The 20,714-nt window shown below is 47.9% G+C and overlaps 1 protein-coding gene across 1 annotated transcript in view; it reads right to left on the bottom strand.

The window, feature by feature from the left end:
- Positions 1 to 4,659: 4,659 nt before the first annotated feature.
- The window catches only part of LOC309978870 (CD99 antigen-like), a 34,483-nt gene continuing 18,428 nt past the window's right edge, over positions 4,660 to 20,714 (bottom strand). Inside the window, exons 6-10 of the mRNA XM_082865518.1 lie at positions 19,647 to 19,691; positions 16,460 to 16,504; positions 14,344 to 14,457; positions 7,903 to 7,959; positions 4,660 to 6,617 (exon numbers count right to left, since the gene is read on the bottom strand). Of these exons, the coding sequence (XP_082721644.1) occupies positions 6,592 to 6,617; positions 7,903 to 7,959; positions 14,344 to 14,457; positions 16,460 to 16,504; positions 19,647 to 19,691 (287 nt within the window). The 3' untranslated portion in view covers positions 4,660 to 6,591. The remainder of the gene's footprint in view (positions 6,618 to 7,902; positions 7,960 to 14,343; positions 14,458 to 16,459; positions 16,505 to 19,646; positions 19,692 to 20,714) is intronic.

Here is a 20,714-nt window from a genome sequence, read left to right as displayed (position 1 = left end):
ACTGCGTTTCTGCGTGACCCACGTGCCGGGGGGGCACGATGTGCAGACAGCAAGGATTCCTGCAAGGGTCTCGGGGAAGATCCTGGGCTCTGGGTGCCAGGATGTCTCACAAAACCACATCTGCCCCTCAACAACCATCCTCAAACAGGATAAACAGGAAATGTCACAAGACTGCCATCCAAATGAAATCCTTTCAATTCCTAACCTACAACACTTCTCACTCTTAAATCCTGCCTGGGCCTCCACCTCTTAAAATTCAAATGAGGACCAAAGGAGCTTATCCAATTGCGGTTAAATCCTCCATGTCATGGGTAAATTATAGTTCCCAAACTAGGTCCCTCCCCACCTCTGCTCCCCGACAAACCAAAATCCTGGCATCACCAGAAGAACCTGTATTGAAGTTTGGGGCGTCAACAATTCAGATGCTTTTAATTTGCCAACAGGAGGGGTGACATTGGTGAGAAATGTGTCACTAAAAACCTGAACGGAGGCTGCCCTTCCAGCAAACCCAATCTTGGGTGATCAGTCCCACAGAACCAAGCTGGGTCTCAGTTCCATTGTCCCCATCCAGAAACGCAGCACTGATTATTTTAAATCGAAAACAAGGAACTGAAAAATCCCAACACGCCCCAGGAACACGGGTCACTTTTTTCCCGTGTGTGACACACAGAGATCAAAAGCAGACCACAAAAACAGTTCGCTTCTAAGTACTGAGTCCGCATCCTACACTTCTGGATCCAATTCCCAGACCCCGAATTGGTACCCGGCCCCTTCTTCTCCCCTCAAAGCCATCATACTTGGTCTGTTTTTTTGTTTTTCTACTATCTGGCACCTTAGAGCCATTTCCTGAGTGGAAGTGGTTTGGGGCGGAGGTTTTTTTTTTTTTTTTAAGCAGCCAGATAGAAATGCACACCCACGCGGCTCTCCCCAGAGCAAACCCTCCCTTACCTCGGACGTGCATCAGAGAACACAGGAACGTGAGGTAGAAGAGCCCCCACCAGGGCTCCATCCTCGGTTTCCGTTCAGGTGAACCTTCAGGGCGCGCGCTGGGCGATCCGGCCACCCCACCCTCGCTGGGCGGATGTGCTGACTTCTGCTTCCCAGTTGGCAAGGGAAACGGGCAATGTCTCCAAGCAGAAAGGATGAACCAAACTTGAGTGCCTCTGCCGGAATCCGAAGGGCTGGGCGTTCCGTCCCAAACGGCACGGCCCGGAGCCCGCGAGGCGTGTGCCTGTATATGCTGAAGGGCGTCCTGGGGAGCCCGCCTCCCTGCGCTACGCTGCCAACCAGCCTCAAGATGCTGGGGAAACAGGTGGCTGCCCCGCACCAATGGGTGTCCTGGGTCTGCTTCCCGCGGGCATGGGAGATGCACCAGCATCAAAGGCGCCAACCCTGGGTGCAGGCAGGACACTCCCTGCCCGGGGTCCTTCCCCAGAAGCCTCCTGCAGGGCGACGCCAACGCCAGACCCAGCAGAACGCCAAGGCAACGATCAGAGTATAGACTCATGTTTAATCTCTGCTTCTACGACTTGAAGACCCTGTACCTTTAGAGTCGCGCTGCATCCGTGGACCTCAGTTTCTTTGTAGGTGGCCGGGACAGTCAGTCTGGCTGGGGATGCTGGGGCCAGAGAAGCGAATTTCACCTGGCCCTCTCTCCGCGTTTTCCACCTGAGCTGTGTAAGAAGTGGTTGGATAGAGGCTTCTAGAAAATAACCCCTCTGTGTGGAGGGAAGCATTTTGTTTCCAATTGCATACACCTGAGTTACACCTTTCAGATAGAAATTATATCATATGCGATATATATATTATTTATATATAAATGTATAAATTTTACATACATCTCGGTATATATATTACAATACAATCTGATGCAAACTATTATATATAGAATGGTTCAACAACAAGGTCCTACTGTACAGCACACAGAACTATAGTCAATACCCTGTGATACACTGTCACAGAAAAGAATATGAAAAAGAATGTATACATGTATAACCGAGTCACTTTCCTGTACAGCAGAAATTAAACACAACATTGTAAATCAATGATACTTCAGTAAAATTTTAAAAAAGAAAAAAAAAGAACTGGTTGGAAGCACCAGAGTTATTTTATTTTTTAAACTTTTATTGGAGTATAGTAGACTTACAATGTTGTGTTAGTTTCAGGTGTACAGCAAAGTTTACCTGTTATACATATACATATATCCACTCTTTTTTTTTTTAAGATTCCTTTCCCATATAGACCATTACAGAGTATTGAGTAGAGTTCCCTGTGCTATACAGTAGGTTCTTTTATTTTTTAATTTTTTTACATCTTTATTGGAGTATAATTGCTTTACAATGGTGTGTTAGTTTCTGCTGTATAACAGAGTGAATCAGCTATACGTATACATATATCCCCATATCCCCTCCCTCTTGCGTCTCCCTCCCACCCTCCCTATCCCACCCCTCTAGGTGGTCACAAAGCCCCAAGCTGATGTCCCTGTGCTATGCAGCAGTGGAAGCACCAGATTTATAAATTCCAGAGTTTCCAGCTCCACAGTGTGGGACATCAGATGAGCTTGTGCATTCATTCAACAAACATTTGACGCACAGCTGTTTTGAGCCAGAGAGGCAGGCTAGATGCCGGCTGTGTGGAGACAGAGAAAGAAGAGTTGTTTACAAAGAGGAGGAGAGAGTTGCAGTGTAATGTTCGGTAATATGGGGGAGCACACCAAGGCTGGGGGGCTCCTGGGAGGTTCTGCACCCAGCTTGTGTCCTAGAGGCTTCTGGGGAGGGTTGTAGCCTCACACTGATTTGATTTGATTTTCTCTTCTCTTATTTTATTTTATTTTATACCAGCATACAGGATCTTATGATCCCAGATCCCAGATCCCAGACCAGGGATTGAACCTGCGCCTCCTGCCCTAACCACTGGACAGCCAGGGAAGTCCTACCTCACACTGAATTTAAAGGCTGGGTAGGAAGGGGAGGGGAGGGATGGAGAGTGGAGGCTGAGGAAGGGGTGGGGCAAAGGCACATGGTAGAAAGGGGGGACCCAGGGCTTCTGTGGGACCACCTCTAGGGGGTGCTGAGCACATCGCCCAGTGGTGTGGGCCAAATGCTTGTGTCCCTCCAACACGTCATCTGTGGAAGCCATAAACCCCAATGCGATGCTGTTAGAGGGTGGTGTCTTTGGGGAGTGATTTGGGTTAGATAAGGCCACGAGGGTGGGGCCCCCATGATGGGATTAGCGTCCTTGTAAGAAGAGACACCAGACAACTCTCCACCAAGTGAGGACCCAGGGAGGAGACGGCCGTCTACATGCCCAGGGGAGAGGCCTCAGGAGGGACCAGCCCTGCCCATACCTGGATCTCAGATTCCAGCCTCCAGGACTCGGAGAGAATATGTGTCTCTTCTTTAAACCACCCAGTTTGTGGTATTTTGTTATGGCAGCAAAATAATTAAAACTCTCCTGTTTTTATTATAGCTGCTCTTTCATATTATAACTGGCCACTGCCTGCTCCACCACTCCTGACCCCTGCAAGACGCAGTTTGAAGTACAGGTATTTTATGTATTCAAGCAGGTGTTACCAACCTTTTTCTGTAAAGGATCCCATAGGACAGAAAAAAATAAAGAAATACTTCCTGCCCTGGGAGGTCCAGAAATTTAGTGGATGATGTAAACTGCATTTCAAATCAGTGGGAAAACATGGATTATTCAATAAATGGTTTGGGAATAATGGGATTATCCCATGGCGGGTTTTTTAAAAACTAAATACCAAGGAGTCTCTTCCTCATTCCCTTTACAGAAACGCATTCCTAGGGGATCAAATATTTTAATGTAAAAAAACCCACAGAAGTGTTAGAAGTATGACAGCAAGCCCAGAAACCATTAACTAACTTCACTGTGCACAAATAATAAAAACGAATGGGGGAAAATATCACTTCAGAGTTAAAAGGTGAAGGATAAAGTGAAAAAGAGTATTTGCTACTTACTTCACAGTCATACCTTTAATATGTAAAGAGTTCCTACAAATCAATAAGGATAGGACCGATAACACATATAAACATAGGCAAAATGCATTCATTTCCCCCAGAAATGGAATGCAAATGGGTCCCCCCTACACAGATTCTCAATCTCACCTGTGTTAAGAGAAATGCAATGTAAACGCAGTTGATTTGATATCATTTTCAACTTACAGATTGGCACCAATCAGAAAGTTTGCACGGCAGTGAGGAAACAGATCTGACATCACTGGGGGGTATCATGAATTTGCACCTCTATGGGGGATGACTGGGCAGTGTCCATAAAAATTAAATATACACATGCTTTTTTTCCTCACAAAGCCAACTTCAGGCACTAATGCAACACACACACTTGCACAGAGCCACAAAAATGTGCTTACAGAGATATCCATTGCAGCATCTTGACAGCAAAAACTTGGTCACAGCTTAAGTGGGTTAATCAAATCTATTATGACCCAGACTTATAACAAATCCTCCACTGGTATTGTCTCCCTTTGGCCCTTAAATAAAATCTTTCTGTTGATTTCAAAATCTGTTGGACTGTGATTTCTTCATATGGGAGCTCCAAAATGATTTTAAAAAGCAATCGTTATGCCAAGTATTTAATGATCCAAGCCACATAATTTAAATTAAATTTTTCAAAAGACAGACCTTTGATAAAATCATGTTTATTTTTATGTGAACATGAAATTAAACCGAGTCTACAACAACGTACATCCACCATCCATAAGAAAAGCCTAGTTGACATATTTCTTAAATGTACACTTATTTATGAATCAGTCATAATTTCATATCCTTAAAGAAATACCCATCCTTTTACTCTTCTCTTCTTTAATGAGGCATTTATGCTTATAGTATGATTGCAATGCTTATAAAAATGCCAATGTTATTCAGAGTTACAAAAAGACTGTATGCGTTTTTTCTTATTATGAAGCAAGTCAGTGTGCACAATCTTGACCTCAAAGGCAACCCGTGATGACTCACTGGGCAGAACATGGACGCTCTCTACCTTTGTACCCAGGTGCTCCGAGCCAGTTAGCGAGGGAACCCAAGCATATTGACCAACCTGGCCCTCAGCTCTTGACAACTGGCCGACCCCATCCATGGATGGATGTCATTTATTTGTGTTCCATCCTGGAGAATCCTGAATGTCATGTTCACCACTGTGCACACCAGGTCATAGGGATTTGTTGAATGCAGCAATGAATGGATAGGATAAATACCCAATCCTTTTTTTTTTTTTTACACCATTTCATATACTCTAAAGTTATCATAGTGTCAGAGACAGAACAAGTTAAAGAGCCAGACGACGGTCTCCAGCAATACCTCGAGAAAGAAACTCCAAACGCTTTTAGATAACGCAGGGAGGAGAGGTCACAGAAAGGATACGGGCGTGGAGAGGGGTTGGGTCCTCAACAGCAGGGGGTGGCGCAGATGCCTACCCCTCAAACTACTGGCAGAGTTTCCGAGCTTCAGAAGGGAGAAAGACCCAGCCTTCATGACTGATATGTCATAGCAGCCCTCTCCCAAGTTAGGTGATTTGTGGAGGCAGCGCACGCAGGTGTGCTTAACGTCATACCTTTGAACCTGGAGAGGCTGATGTGAAACACACAACAGTTCTTTACACCGTCATCCGTGACAAGAGAAAGTCTTCCCAGGAAACCGCCACTGCTCTGGGTTACTATCCTAAGAGCTTTAGACGAGGCAAGCCTGTGCCACTGGAAACTAATATTTCCGCGGAGGGTAGTCTATGGGTGGGGTCCAGCCCGTCTGCAACACCAGGGCTTCTGCACTTCCCGAGATGAACACAAAAGTCCACGCAAAGCCCTTCTGTATAAAAGCAAGCATTCTGGGCGCTGTGCAGTGCGTGCGCGGTCCTAAACGGGGGAAATGCTTCTAAAGGTGGAGAAGTCATCGTTTGTTACCGGGAGAAGAGTAGGCATTCCGTTCATTGCAAGATGTTATAAAGAGCGAGCACTTACCGCGATCGTCTGTCTTACAGCCCCAGAGAAGGGAACAGGGGACCATCCCACTAGTTTCACAACCTTTTTAAAAGTCACCCCATGGCAAAACATTAAGTAAAAAGTACTTGGTTTCTAATTTCTCTTTATTAGTTTGGTGTGGGCAAAAAAAAAAAATCCTAGTAAATGGAAGAACTTTTGAGGAAACTAGCTGAAGGCTTACCTCACTCTATAAAAAGGTCAATGTCGGCAGAGGTTCAGACGCATTCAATTTACAGGCAATTGGTAAACAGCGCGGCGTTTCTGTTTGGGGAACTTCAGTGGGGTTGAATGACGGGGACTTGGTCGGTCAGCCTTTCACAGCACACGGGAAACCCCTCAGGGCCGTGGAGAAGGTGAGTGTAATTGCCCTCTGGAGGCAAAACTCATCCCAAGTCAATCTCACCCACCCAGCACGGTGGTGACGCACCTCAAGATTCAAACCAGGAATCCCAAGTTGAGCAAAGGCAAGGACAAGCCGGGGCTTGTTTCCGGCGGGGCCGCTCTGTCCCTGCAGGCGATCTTTGGAGAGGCTCAGCAGGCCAGCTCGAGACCCTGCTATGAATCACTTGGCGGCCGACCTCCTATTTCTCCAGAAGGGTCTGTTGAACTGCAGAGGACCGAGACACAAGAACAGATTTTAAAAGGCACCCCCAGCGGCCCCGACAAGCACGTGAGTACCTGCAGGTGGAAAATTCCAGAAGCGGGTGACTCTATTTCTACAGAAGATAGAAGTGTGCTCAAAGCTCACTGCTGACAGAAAGCAAAAACTAAATCTAACGGGTTAGAAAAAACAATTCAGTACATTTCATACTACGATGCGACGGTCACTCGTAAAAAACGGACACGTCGGGAAAAGCAGAAAGAAACTAAGAAGAGGCATTTCTCTACTCGCGACTTCCCTGAGACGGTAAGAAATGTCTGTAAACTACAAATTTCAGAATAGATAATTCTGTAAATGAGGGGCCACGGCGTTGGTTCATTTACAGCAATGCAGGGCTAAGATTTTCGGATCAGTTCATTTCTGTTTTGGAGGTCTCTTTCGCATTTTCTTGTCCTTAAAAAAGGGCAGCTCGTGTTGCGCATCCTTCCCTTATTTGAAAGAGCAGCGAGCTAGACACTTTCTAGAAGTCCGTATTTTTAGAATTAAAACTATGTTAACTTTTCACTAAAAACTGACCTCGGGACTTCCCCGGTGGCCCAGTGGTTAAGACTCTGCCTTATAACGCAGAAGGCAGGGGTTCAAATCCCTGTTTGGGGAACTAAGATCCCGCATGCCGTGGGGTGTGGCCAAAAACTTTAAAAAAAAAAACCCCAAACTTATGTCAATTCCACAGGCATCCGATGCAATAAATGTTGCCTTTCTTGGGCAAAGGAGTGGGTCTCCACATATATACACAAATGAAAGAAAGAAACACACACGGGTGTATAGACACATAATTTGTGTTTTCCTGCCGTTTGCAGAAGTGGTTCTAATCACTGAACGTCCCACCTCTGGCCCTGAGAAGTTTCCATAATTTGCACCACCTCCTGTTCTCGGTCCAATTCTCCACCAGGTTGGGAGGATTCTGTAAAAGTGACCGCAGCACGTGAAAATGCTGCAAAGGGTGCATCTCAGAAGATGCAATCTGGCCAGCTGCTGACTCTGGCCATGCGGCAGTGGGGCGACACTTGGAAAACTCTCCTAGCCGACATTTAAAGAGAACTTGAAGCAGACTTAGGTCTCACCGGAAGCCTCAAGCCCCGGAAAGTCTATGTAGCATCTCCCCAGAGAACCCCCTTGAAAACTTCGAGACACAAAGGATCCCATCCAAGAATCTGAGCAGGACAGTGGTGAGAGGAGGTAACACAGACCCGCGGGGGGGCGGGAGGGGGCCACTCGGGACGCTTCTTACCGGGTGGCTCGGCGTTGGTGCCCTGATGGTTCTCCATGTTCATCTCGCCTTGGTCAGCTGCAAGAAGAACAGAACGCCCCAGGAGGGTGAATACCAAGACAACGCGCCCTGATGGTCACTCTCAAGCTGAACTGGCCTCCCACCTCCTGTCTCCATCCGCCGCCCCCAAGCAGAGGACCGCCCTGGTCATCAAGGCACGAAGGGCACCTCGCGGGGTCTGGTTTCTTCGCTCCCATGCTTTTTCAGTCTATCATTTTATTTCCCAATTTCTACTCCAAAAGTTTTCGAACACACATACGTCAACGCAAAGGGGACCCTGCCGCGCCCCGCCGGCCCCCAGAAACGATCTCCCAGCGTACAGTGTGAGGCGACAGAATTCAAAATGCACGGGCGAGCGGGGCGGGGGACAGGACGGGACGACAGGGTGGAGGGCGGGATGGAGTGGGAGATTGGGATGAGCAGATGCAAACGGCTAATGCTGAGGATGGATCCACAAAAAGGCCCTTCTGTAGAGCACAGGGAACTCGATTCGATATCCTGGGAGACGCCATCACGGAAAAGAATATGAAAGCGAACATATATGTGTATAACTGAATCACTGCTGTGCAGCAGAAATTAACACAACATTGTAAACCAACTACACTTCAGTTAGAAACAAACAAAAACGCAGGAGAGATTCCCAGTCAGAACATGTTTATTTCTTTACTGCATGCTTGGGAAGGGACACGGAAGCATGTATGACGTGAAAAGGACTGAAGTAGCTCACGGGACCCAGGACGACCGTTCTCCTATATTCCCGAAGCTTTGATTTTTGCAAAACTGCAGCATCTGGGGTTAGCATCATGCGTGAACACCCAACACCACTTTTAATCCCGGTCCCAGAAACACGCATCCCCCCGTCTGTATGAAATGGATTCCGTGAGCCACCAGCCTTTCCCCCAACCACGAAAGGAGACCCCAGTCAGAGATCAAAATTCTAAGATGACAAAAAAAAGAAAGAGAAACACCCAAAGAGGAGAGAGTTTGAAGAGATCTGTGAAAACACTGCAGGGCGGTCACTGCCAATGTCACGTCTTCTGCTGGCCGGGCAGGAGGCTGGCTCTGAACACACTCACATTGTAGTCAACTATTATGACGATAAATCCTAAATGTGCTTTAATTTCACATGACAAAGAATCTCCCTACCAAAAGAAAAGCAAAGGAAGAAAAAACCCAGTCAAAATATTCTAATGGGTCCGCAGAAACCCTACATCTAGGTATGTTCAAGGAAAAGGAAAAAAGAAATGCCCCTGGGAAATAATAAAGTACAGCCAAACCCAAATCCATGTGGGGCCAAACGTTATTTCCAACAAGTAAAAGACATGTTCAATCCATTAACTGAAGAGACATTTGGGGGGAGGGGGAGGGGATGCCAGCACACCCAGTTTTGATGTTGGTGTCACCAACGCCCAGCATTTGGGGAGAGCCTGAGAGTGGGTGGGTGCTTCGTGGGCGGGGAAAAGGGTCGGCCCGCTGGGATCCGTTTAGCCGGCGCCGTGTGGTCAGGGATGCAGGGCCGGATTCCCCGATGCCAAGCGCCCAACCCAACCCCATGGACCCCTAAGAGGAGACCCGGGCTCCACCAGGTGCATCTTCCCGCTGCAACCTCAACACTTAGAAGGCCAAACACACCCCATCTCAAACTCAAAACCAAAGTAACTCACATGCCTTTCTTTTAAGCCAGGAGCCGCTTGAGCTATGAAGGCAATTGCAGCAATGGCAGCGTTAGGGGTCTCTCTGTGTGCGGGCTGTTTATGTAAACACAGCAGGCACTGGGGGCCAAAAGCAGACCCCAGAGACCACTGACCGGCAGGGTCTCATCTGTAGTTCACACCCAGGACTTCCTTCTTGGGGCACAGAGATTCGATTTAAATGCACCCCTGTGCTAACCGGGACACGGGCTTTATATTTCATCAGAACCAAGAAATCTGCAGACGCTTTCTTCAAAGACCCAGACGGCCGGCAAGGTGACCACTGTCAAGGCCATCAAGGTGACCGGTGGAAGATGACCAGGCCCACGGGAGGGGCACGGAGAGCCTCCGTTGCAGGGTTCTTTTTTTTTTTTTTTTTTTGCGGTACGCGGGCCTCTCACTGTTGTGGAGCACAGGCTCCGGACGCGCAGGCTCAGCGGCCATGGCTCACGGGCCCAGCTGCTCCGCGGCGTGTGGGATTCTCCCGGACCGGGGCACGAACCCGTGTCCCCTGCATCGGCAGGCGGACTCTCAACCACTGCGCCACCAGGGAAGCCCGAGAAGCCAGCACAAGAAGGAGATGGTCTGATGTTAAAAAGAAAAAAAAAAAAATGCAGCGATGACTTCCATGCTTACGGGGATATTCAAGGATGCAAGAATTCTAGGGTGTCAAGATCCCAACACTCACTTCTCCGCTGACCTCAGAAATTTAAAATCGTGAGATTTTTAGGTTTTGCCTAAATATGTGAATTTTTTTTTTCACCCGCTGCGAACTGGGAAATTCACATAATTGGCAAAAACTGATCTGAGAAAGAGTTAGGAAATACTTCATGGAAATGGACCATAAAAATCCAGGGGCTATGGAATCAGAAGGGTAAAAATTCCATCATGAGCGTGAAAGATGAAACCCTATGACCCAGGGCCGGCTTTGCCCCAGGACTCTGAAAACAGGACGGCTCACCCCCTGCAGGAACCACTGGCAAGGATGGGGGATGCTGAGAAACCTGGTTCGTGCATGGAAGCCCCCGCCGGTACCATTTCTTTCTGTTGGATTTTACTTAAAAGGAAATGTCTGCATTTCTCTTCCTTATTCTGAAGCTACCTGGGCCTTAAAATATAGTATCATACGCTTCTGTGCACCGTGAAGGGAGAAAACATACAGGATTCAAGGTATGGCATCTGGTCTGGGAGAAACACATCACGGTGGCAGTTTTACTAATAAGGAAAAGGACAAATGACAAGGTCTGCTTTCGACTCTGCGTCCTGGTAGATAAACACGGATCGGAAAGGATGATCTTGAGGCCCCACCTGGGGTTTTCTGCGCATCCCTAGGTCTCTGACTCATCTGAAACGGAAAGTCAGGAAAGGAAAATGAAAGAGAAACCAACAAACAACGAGAAGTAAACGTCCGAAAGGTTTGCTTCAGGTGCGTGCCCACAGCCCAGGCAGCAGTGAGAGTGGTTAGGAAGATGCCCTCTGGGCTCAGAAGTTGAGGAGACAGGCTGACAGAGCAGAGCATCACAGAGTGGACACCAGAATTAAGTGGGGGAGGGAAGGGGGGCGGGGAGGAAAGGAGGGAAGGCAGGAAGGGAAGGAGGAAGGAAGGAAGGAAAGAAGGGAGGGAGAGGACATGGCAGTAGCTCATTTCACCAAAGCCGCAACAATCTGCTACCATCATGGACAAGGGAAGCAGCTGGCGGATGTGCAGTGAGCAGCGAGAACCAGCTATCGACCGCATCCAGCGACAACAACCAAACACTGTGCCCTGTCCCAGCGGGTCAGTCTCAGCATCACCCATCATTTAAACTGGTGACTTGAGCCCAACCCACGAAAACGCAAAGACACACATCAACCAGGAGCCTGCGTCCCAAAACGGCTTTAAGAGGCCAGCTTGCATCACTTGGAAGAAAACCAGATTAAACTCCTAGAGTCACAACTTCAAACCTTTAGGAATAAAAGACAGAGCTACCGAACTCTGCTGGCCGTGGAGGTTTTCTCACAAAATGTAACACGGAGAAGCTCTTAACTAAGTATATATCAAGACTGACAGTACTAGATGGATGTGTCTCCACGTTGGGAAAACACATCTGCTTCCCCCATAAGTGCTCGAGAGGAAGCTTGGCGCAAATTCAACAGACACTACAAAATTCAATACAACAACGAGGTCCCGGAAAGTCACTCTGCAAACCGCCACGCTCAGAGAATAATGGTTCACCCCAAACCACGCTTCCTCCAAGGACGCGAGCTCACTGTACATGCTGTGGCCACATCCTCCTTACGAAATCTCCAAGCTCACAGCTGCACACCTTAAAATAACCACCCCAGAAATAAAACCTATAAACTAGTCCTGCACGGACCTGAAAAGGTCTAGCATCGTCATGGACCCGATACCTGGCCATCTCTGTTCATAAAAACACATAACTGACAACAAACACTGACTTCATTCTATAAGGCAGGTCTATAAACCGCGATATCTACGCACGTAGTCAGAAAGATGCTCACTGTTTGCGTTAGACTCGGTGCTTATATGAGAAAAGGGACCTAAGTTTCTTTGTGTCACTGCTGGACACTTTACAGCTGGAGACAAAAGTGCTTAATTACTGAAATCAGAAACACCCGCTCCCTTCCCTCATGAAGGTTCACCCCCCCCTTTTTTTTCCTTTTTCTTTGTGCATCTGCATCAGCTCAAGACCACGGACCTGTGAAAACCACAAAGCAAATCAAAAATGTAAAGTCGCACCTAATGTTAATTCAGCCTACGAAGACAGACTGGAGGACATATTCTAGGGGAATGAATGGAGCCAGCCTCTCCGGAAGCAAAAGTTGAATCCTCGCCTGCTCTGAGCCAGTTCTTCGGAAAGTTCGCTTTGGTTTTGAAAATCGTACGTTCAACTCTTTCTACCCGGGAAGCTTTCCGTTTCCATGCCCACCCCTTCCCCCTGCAATGGGGGAACAGTGCTTGAACCCAAGACCAAGACCCCGGGGTGGGGTAGGGTGGGATGCAGAACACTTGGTTTTCCCAATTTCTGAATCCCTTTTCCAAACATGAGATGATGTCAAGTCTATTAAGACTCTTGGGTGTTTCCTCAAATCCCTGTGCCTTGACATACGAACATCCAGAGAGTCATATATCCCATTCACACGGTAACAGAAATGCTTTGTAATTCCAGAGTCCAACTGGGGTTCACCTGAAGATTTTCAGAAAATCTCGGGGCCAGGACTTCCTGTGCCTCTTGCCTAGTGAGTGCCTTCCTCTCCTGGCTGAGCGTCAAGCTCTGAGTTTGAGCATCTTCAGAGAAAGCGGAAAGTGTGATTGAAAAGGAAACAGAAATTCACTTCTATCGAATCCCTAGTCTTTTAAGTCTTTGCTCGTTCTAGGAGAAGCAAAAGAAAAAGGTGTTTTCTTTTGTTCTGTTTCCCCCCACTCGGTTCTAACTGTAGATCTTTTATAAGTATCTCCTGGAACTTGGTCATCTATCCATTTGGGCATTGCTGGACGCCCACCATTCCGCCAGCCAACCACACTTTCCTGAGCGCGGCCAGATGGAAGGCGACCCACTCACACGAGGGAAATAAGATGCACTCAGGCACCCTTACCCTCCACTGCTAGCAGAGGGATATAAAAATGGCCTCTTATTTTAGGTCTCTGAATCCAAACGCTGTGTCAGACTTTTAATTTCAGGCTATAAATAGTGTCTGTGAACCTAGAAATCTGGAATGATGGAAGATGAAGGATAAACTCCATCCCTAGAGGGTAACTTGGCCTCCATCAAGTCTTCTGGGAATTTCCCAAGAACCCTCAGGAGAGGGTCCTTTAGGCAGATGACACCTATGGCCAACGGCAAAGTATGGATAAGGACTTAGGGTCATACACAGAAGGGAAGTTCAGATACCACAAGCCTCCTCCATGGAGGACGGGCAGCCACAGCCACGAACATCGCAACCCAGCCCTCGCTGGTTCTCAAAGCAAGACCTGGACAGAGCCTTCCAGAGATGCACAAACATAAACTGTGCTCAGAACAGCAGAACCCACTGACGTCAGGACGAATCCTAAGTAACTTAGCATTTGAGTACAAAGTCCCAAAATGCCCAGTGATGGAAGTCCGATCTCTGTGCTGGTAACGGTGGTATTCGGCGGTCCGTGTAAATAACAATGAATGAATCGTAAGAACTAACATTTCTTCAACACTCACTCTCTCCCAGGCAACCTGTCAAGACTTTCACACATGACCTTATTGACCTTCACCCACGACCTTACTGACCTTCACCCACGACCTTACTGCCCTTCACCCACGACCTTACTGCCCTTCACCCACGACCTTACTGCCCTTCACGCATGACCTTACTGCCCTTCACGCATGACCTTACTGCCCTTCACACATGACCTTACTGACCTTCACAATGACCTTACTGACCTTCACAAAAACTCTAAAGCGCAGACTCTCATCTCTCCCCGTTACGGGGACGCCCGCCCCCCAAAATGGAATGGTTAGTAAATTGCACCAGCTCACACGGCTAAACGCAGGAGACGCTGGGATTAAAGCCACAAAGTCAGATCCCAGTTTTCTAGCCACTTCAGGACCCCCTCGGCCGCCTTCCACGTGTTTGTGCCAACCTGAGCTCTGCTTTTTAGTTCTTTTTTTATTAAAAGAAAGCACGCTTTTCAAAGCAGCAAGGCCCCACGGAAAGGACGCGGCGGTGAGCGCCTTACCGTTCTCTCTGAAGCACAGCTTCTTCTTCTGGTAGGCGATGAAGCTGGAGATGGCCCCGGCCACGGCCACTGCGACAGCACCGATGATCCCAGGGACCACCCCCGGGGAGTCGGCTGTGGAAGGAAGCACAGGACACCGTGACAGGCAAGCACGTAACCCTCGCGGACAGACCACGGGGCCGGGGGCTGGCGGCCCTGCCCGGAGGAAGAGGGTGGGGCTGAGGCCTGAGAGGCGGGGCCCCCGGTAACCTCGGAGGGCCCGTCACTCCGGAGCCACGTCGGAATGCATTTTACTACGCGAGCTGTTTCCAATCCAAGAACTGGCTCCCAGTGGGGGGCCAAACCCCACCTCTTCCCCACCCCTAGGACCAGCTCAGCTGTCCTCCCAGCTCAGTGAGGAAGGTCTCAGGTGGGTGATAAATCCAGTGGAAGGGGGCCCAGCGGGGACCATTCAGAGGCCGTGTGACCTCAAGCAGCCAGATGGCCGTCTCTTCATGTACCTTCTGAAAAATCAAAGTCGCCCACCTCTTCGTTAGTCTCATGTGCTCTACAGTGACGGGGTTTCCACCCCCCACCAAGAATTCTAAAACTACCTGCATCCATCCCACATCTACAGCTGTTTCTTGACACGGCAGGTGCACAAGACATCCTCCCCCGTGAATAAAAAGGAGGACGGTGTGATGGACGGTTCACCCTATGTGTCAGCTGGACTGGCCAGAGCCTGCTAGGCAGCTGGGAACACTTTATTTCTGGATGTGTCCATGTGGCCGTCTCCAGAAAAAAATAACGTTCGAACCCATTAGCCTGGGTAAATGCCCTCACCAACGTGGACGGGCATCGTTCAATCCACTGAGGGTCTCATTAGATCACAAAGGGACAATTTGCTCTCTGCCTGCACTGGCACGTCTGTCTTCTCCCGCCCTTGGACATCGGTGATCCTGCTTCTTGGGATTTTGGACTCAGACTGGGACCTACGCCATTCGCTGTCCTGGTTGTCGGTGTTTCGCGTGGGGACTGGCTGGCCACTTCCCTGAGTGTCCGGCGTGCAGACAGCAGATCGAGGCCCTTCTCAGCCTCCGTAACTACGTGGGCCAACTCCTTACAGTAAGTGTCTTTCTACTCATGTCTATACATCCTAGCGGTCCCGTTTCTCTGGAGGACTCTGGGTAATATGGGTGGCATTCCTTCTTAGGGCACCTTGGGAGGGCGACTGAACTTAAAATGCAGATCCCGTCGGCAGCAGGTAGACCTCAAGCTAGTGCGCTTCACGGACACTGTGGGTTTTTTTTGTTTGTTTGTTTTTTGGGTTTTTTTTTTGCGGTACATGGGCCTCTCACTGCTGTGGCCTCTCCCGTTGCGGAGCACAGGCTCCGGACGCGCAGGCTCAGCGGCCACGGCTCACGGGCCCAACCGCTCCGCGGCATGTGGGATCTTCCCGGACCGGGGCACGAACCTGTGTCCCCTGCATCGGCAGGCGGACTCTCAACCACTGCGCCACCAGGGAAGCCCTGTTTTTTTTTTTTTTTAACAAATTGAAGGTTTGTGGCCACCCTACGCCAGGCAGGTCTATCAGCGCCATTTTTCCAACAGCATTTGCCCACCTCACGTCTTTGCGTCACATTTTGGTAATTCTTCTAATATTTCAAGTTTTTCATTATGATTCTGTTTGTGACGGTATCCGTAATCTCTGACGTTACTCCTATGACTCGCTGAAGGCTCAGAGGGTGGTGAGCATTCATTAGCAATAAAAAGTTTTATAAATTTAGGCCTGCACGTGGTGTTTGTTCTTGGCCATAATGCCCCTGCACACTGAACAGACTACAGTGTAGTGTGAACATCCCTTTTAGATGCACCGGGGAACCATACAGTTCGTGTGACTTGCTGTATCGCGATATTCGCTTGACTGCGGTGGTCTGGACCTGAATCCCCAGCATCTCCGGGGGTGCCTGTGTTTCCGCTGAGCCCCCTTGGAACGCGTGTCCAGAGAACCATTCTTCATGCCAGTATCTTTCAGATGACGCTGCAAATACTAAAAGTGAGGCTGTGACCACTGGCTCCTGCTTTCCTCGATAGTACACGTGAGGAACCCAGGACATCAGGAACCAGGGGTACGTACCCTGCTCCGCCCCTCCAGGCCTCTGGCTGCCGCCATCACCGCCTCCTGTAAGAGAGGAACGAGGCTTGGTGACAAATGACGCTGGGAAGACGTTCGGTAACCGAAAACTCATACCAAGGACCAGCTCCTCTGACCCTGGGTTGTGAAGGTTCCTTAAGAGAAATGACCGTGGGATTGATGAGGCCGTTAATATCAGGGTGTCCCTTTCCACTGCTGGGAGGGGCTGTCCTCGTTCTGCGGGCGGTATCACCTGTGTTGCTCCCGTGTCCCTGAAATCCAGGCTTGGCACCTGACTCAACCCCCTGGCCCCATGGTGGGCCCCAGGAGACCCACTGAGTCTTCAAAGTCCCCCAGGGATTCGGGGAGAAACCCAGCAAGGGCCTCAGAGCCCACCTGAGAAGTGGGCACAGCTCTACTCCACCCTTGAAGAAAAAAAAAGAGAAAAAAAAAGAGAGGAAAAAAAAGTGGAGAAAAAAAGAAACTGGTATAACCTAAATGCTCGCATGGCTGTGGGGTCATCCCAGGCACATTCCTGTTACCTCTCAGGCCCCCCGTCTCACTAGGGGTGGTTGTCAGCCATGTGCTATCCACGGACCCACCACCTCTGGGTATGGTCTTCCTTCGTGCTTTCCCCGGGGCTAAGGGACACCACCTCACCACCCCCTCTACTTTTTCCACGTTTAATGCCAATGGATACTCGATGCTTTTGTTGCTGTTTGTCTCATTTTGTTTTTTCTTTTTGCCCACACTACTCAGCTGGCGGGTCTTAGCTCCCCGACCAGGGACTGAACCTGCACCCTTGGCAGTGAAAGCGAAGAGTCCTAACCACTGGACCGTCAGGCAATTCCTGATACTTGATGTTAAGCTGATGCTTGTACAATTATTAGTGCACAAACCAGGAATCCACCCAGTGGACTGTACACTTGTGAGGGTGCCTTTGGCTTTGTTTAATGTCAGCCAGTCACTCCCAGTGTGACTTTACAGTATAGTCACACAGGCACTGCATGTTACATGGCTATGGAGCAACGCTGCCTGCTACAAAGGAGGGGCTGCATGTTACGCAGCTACAGAGCCAGCGTACGGCCTGTTACATTCAGTGGGTAAGAGCACATTACACGGGTATCAAACTAGAATCCTGTCTGTTACACTCCTCAAAGTGGGGCGATCTTGTACAGCACCTAGAGATGTAAATTTAAACGGAAAACCAATTAGAAGGTAGACAGCTAGCCACTGTAGACATGACTTTGGGGACCAGGGTAGAAGGGGTTTACTCTGAAAGGTATGTGAGCTCAAGAGGGGAGGTAGGGGCATTCCCGGTAGAAGGCAAACGAGATGATAAAAAAGCATGTCACCGTAAGGGCGTGACTGATAGAAACAGACTTATAACCCTTTGGGGGCTGGTTCATCCATTGATGTCAATCAATGGCACTCCAACAAGCAAGGATTCAAAGCAAAAATGTTTCCAGTAACATTTAAGGCAGACCAGAGAGGAATGAACCCAGCAATCTCTTACATGGTCCTCTTACCAGTGGGACTATCAACGATCCCAGCCATTCTGGAAAGCAATTTAGCAATCCATGAAGGGATGTAAAAGTGGGAACTCCTTTCAGAAACCCTACTTCTTAGAAACCACCTTAAGGGAACCACATGGAGGACATCCAATATCAAAGCGTAAAGATATGTACAAGAAACCGGTTCAGAATCTAAAAATCACAACAAACTAGTGAAAATAACAAAAAAGAAGCAGCCTCACAGATATACAGAACAAACGAGCGGTTCCCAGTGGTTCCCAGTAGGGAGGAGCGGTTCCCAGTCTGTGCCCAGGGGGACGGGCAAAATAGGGGGAGGGGATTAAGAGGTACAAACTACTATATATAAAGTCAATAAGCTACAAGGATAGATTGCACAACACAGGGAATAGAGCCAATATCTGATAATAACTTTAAATGGAGTACAACCTAGAAAAATACTGAATCACTACGTCATACACCTGAAACTTATACAATACTGTACAGCAACGATAAACTCAAAAAAAAGTATTAAGGAGTATCAGGCAGTTAACAAAAAATGTTATTTTTTTATTAAAAAAAAAAAGAAACTGGTATAACCTAAATGCTTAAAAAGAGAAGGGACAATAAACAGATTTTACACGCAGGGGGAAGAACACGGGTCAGGGCGGGAGTGTGGGGAGACATCAGAGCACAAAAGTCCCTCCCCAAGGAGGTCAGAGTCATGGGTCACCTCCTGGGAAATCTTCACGTCATCTTATTATTATTATTCACCGTTTACGCTCCATTCTCCAAGAAACAAACAAGAACCAGAGCTCGATGGCAGAGTTGGAAATAAAAGATTTCCCAAACTGGGGGCTGAAGCCAGGGTTTTCTACCTGGGGGGGAAGCTGGAGTTAAATGCCATGGCAGGAGCTTCCCTCCAGGGGGAGGTCCAGAGACTCTGAGTCTGCAGCCCTCCTAGGAGGCTGTGGGCCAAGAGTGACGCCCAAATTCAAGGCTGACGCACAGTCTTCCCCACCTCCTGAGGGTGGCCCAAAGGAATCCTGGGGGAGAAGATCTTTACCTTGTGTCTGGCTACGCCTTATATATTGCATACACATATACTACACATATACCTGTTTTAGATTACATATGCATAACAGATGAATATAGTACAAATATATTTATATGTAACATACGTATACACGATCACTTATACATACATAAGTACATAAAAATGACTATATATTTCTTCAAGTTATAACTATTCGAAGCATATATGAATTTTATACTTATTTATTTATTATATTTAAATACTGCTTTGCCTCCACATGGACCTAAGATTTTAAAGACAGAAGTGGAAAAAGGACCTACGGTAGAGCACAGGGAACTCTGCTCAATATTCTGTAATAACCTACACAGGAAAAGAATTTGAAAAGGAATAGACACGTGTCCATGTAGAACTGACTCACTTTGCTCTACACCTGAAGCTAACACAACATTCTTCATCACCTCTACTCCAATATAAAATAAAAAACTGAGGGACTTCCCTGGCGGTCCAGTGGTTAACACTCTGCCCTTCCTGGTGTGGGTTCAATCCCTGGTCGGGGAACTAAGATCCCACATGCCGCGCGGCGCAGACAAAAGATTAAAAAAAAAAAAGAGAGAGAAAGACAAAAAAAGAAGGGGAACCCTACCTCCATCTGAAGTACCATCAGTAAGGTCCGAATCCGAAAAGCCATCTAGAAGGAAAAAGACAGCATCATGTCTCACATCAGAACCGTCAGGAGTGTCTTGATGTCTTGGGGTGAAGGGAAACAGAATCAAAAGCAGACATGGGGTGGCAGGGAACCCCATAAACGTACTACTCTATGGAAGGAATCTTTCAAAGATACAATTACTGGACTTTCCCCAGTGGCGCAGCGGTTAAGAATCCACCTGCCAATGTAGGCGACACGGGTTCGAGCCCTGGTCCGGGAAGATCCCACATGCCGCGGAGCAACTAAGCCTGTGCGCCACGACTACCGAGCCCGCGCACCTAGAGCCCGTGAGCCACAACTACGGAGCCCGCGTGCCGCAACTACTAAAGCCCGCGCGCCTAGAGCCCGTGCTCCGCAACAAGCGAAGCCACCGCAATGAGAAGCGCATGCACCGCAACGAAGACCCGACGCAGCCAAAAATAAGTAAATAAATAAAATAATTTATTTATTAAAAAAAAAGAAATAAAACCATAAGAAAGCATATGAAGGTGGCTTCAATTTGCTTTGCAACTCATACTTCTAAAATAGCAGAGAAACATAACATTTTCAAAATTAGGGATTAGTTATGACAGTATATAACTGCCAAGAAAAGTCATATGATAAAAATTATTAAATGACATAAGAAAATGCTTATGGAATACTAATAAGCAAAACATAATGTTATGACACAGTGTGAATAAAAGATTGACAGTTTTACTTAACAGTTGTTTCATTTAAATTGATATGAAATACTAGGGAGAAAAACCATCTTCACTGTGGTAGAGGACGGACAGTATTTCTACTTTTCTGCATTAAAAATTAAACAAATGTATAAACAATCAAAAAAGCCAACTCAAAATCTGAAGTTTCAACAGCCATTCAACTCAGAACACTGATGTTGGTCAAATACTCAGAGAATACTATGGTGTGTCCGAAAAAAGGCGGCAAAAACCTTTAAAAAAAAAAACAAAAACCAAGAGCTTCTCTAAAGGGAAAGAACAAGCTGATACGTTTCTCCATATTGAT

This window comes from Leucopleurus acutus (genome assembly GCF_964270905.1).
Source record: "Leucopleurus acutus genome assembly, chromosome: Y".
In the NCBI taxonomy this organism is placed as follows: Eukaryota; Metazoa; Chordata; class Mammalia; order Artiodactyla; family Delphinidae; genus Leucopleurus; species Leucopleurus acutus.
Note: the sequence above shows the minus strand (reverse complement) of the source record. Positions and strands in the feature narration are given on the sequence as shown.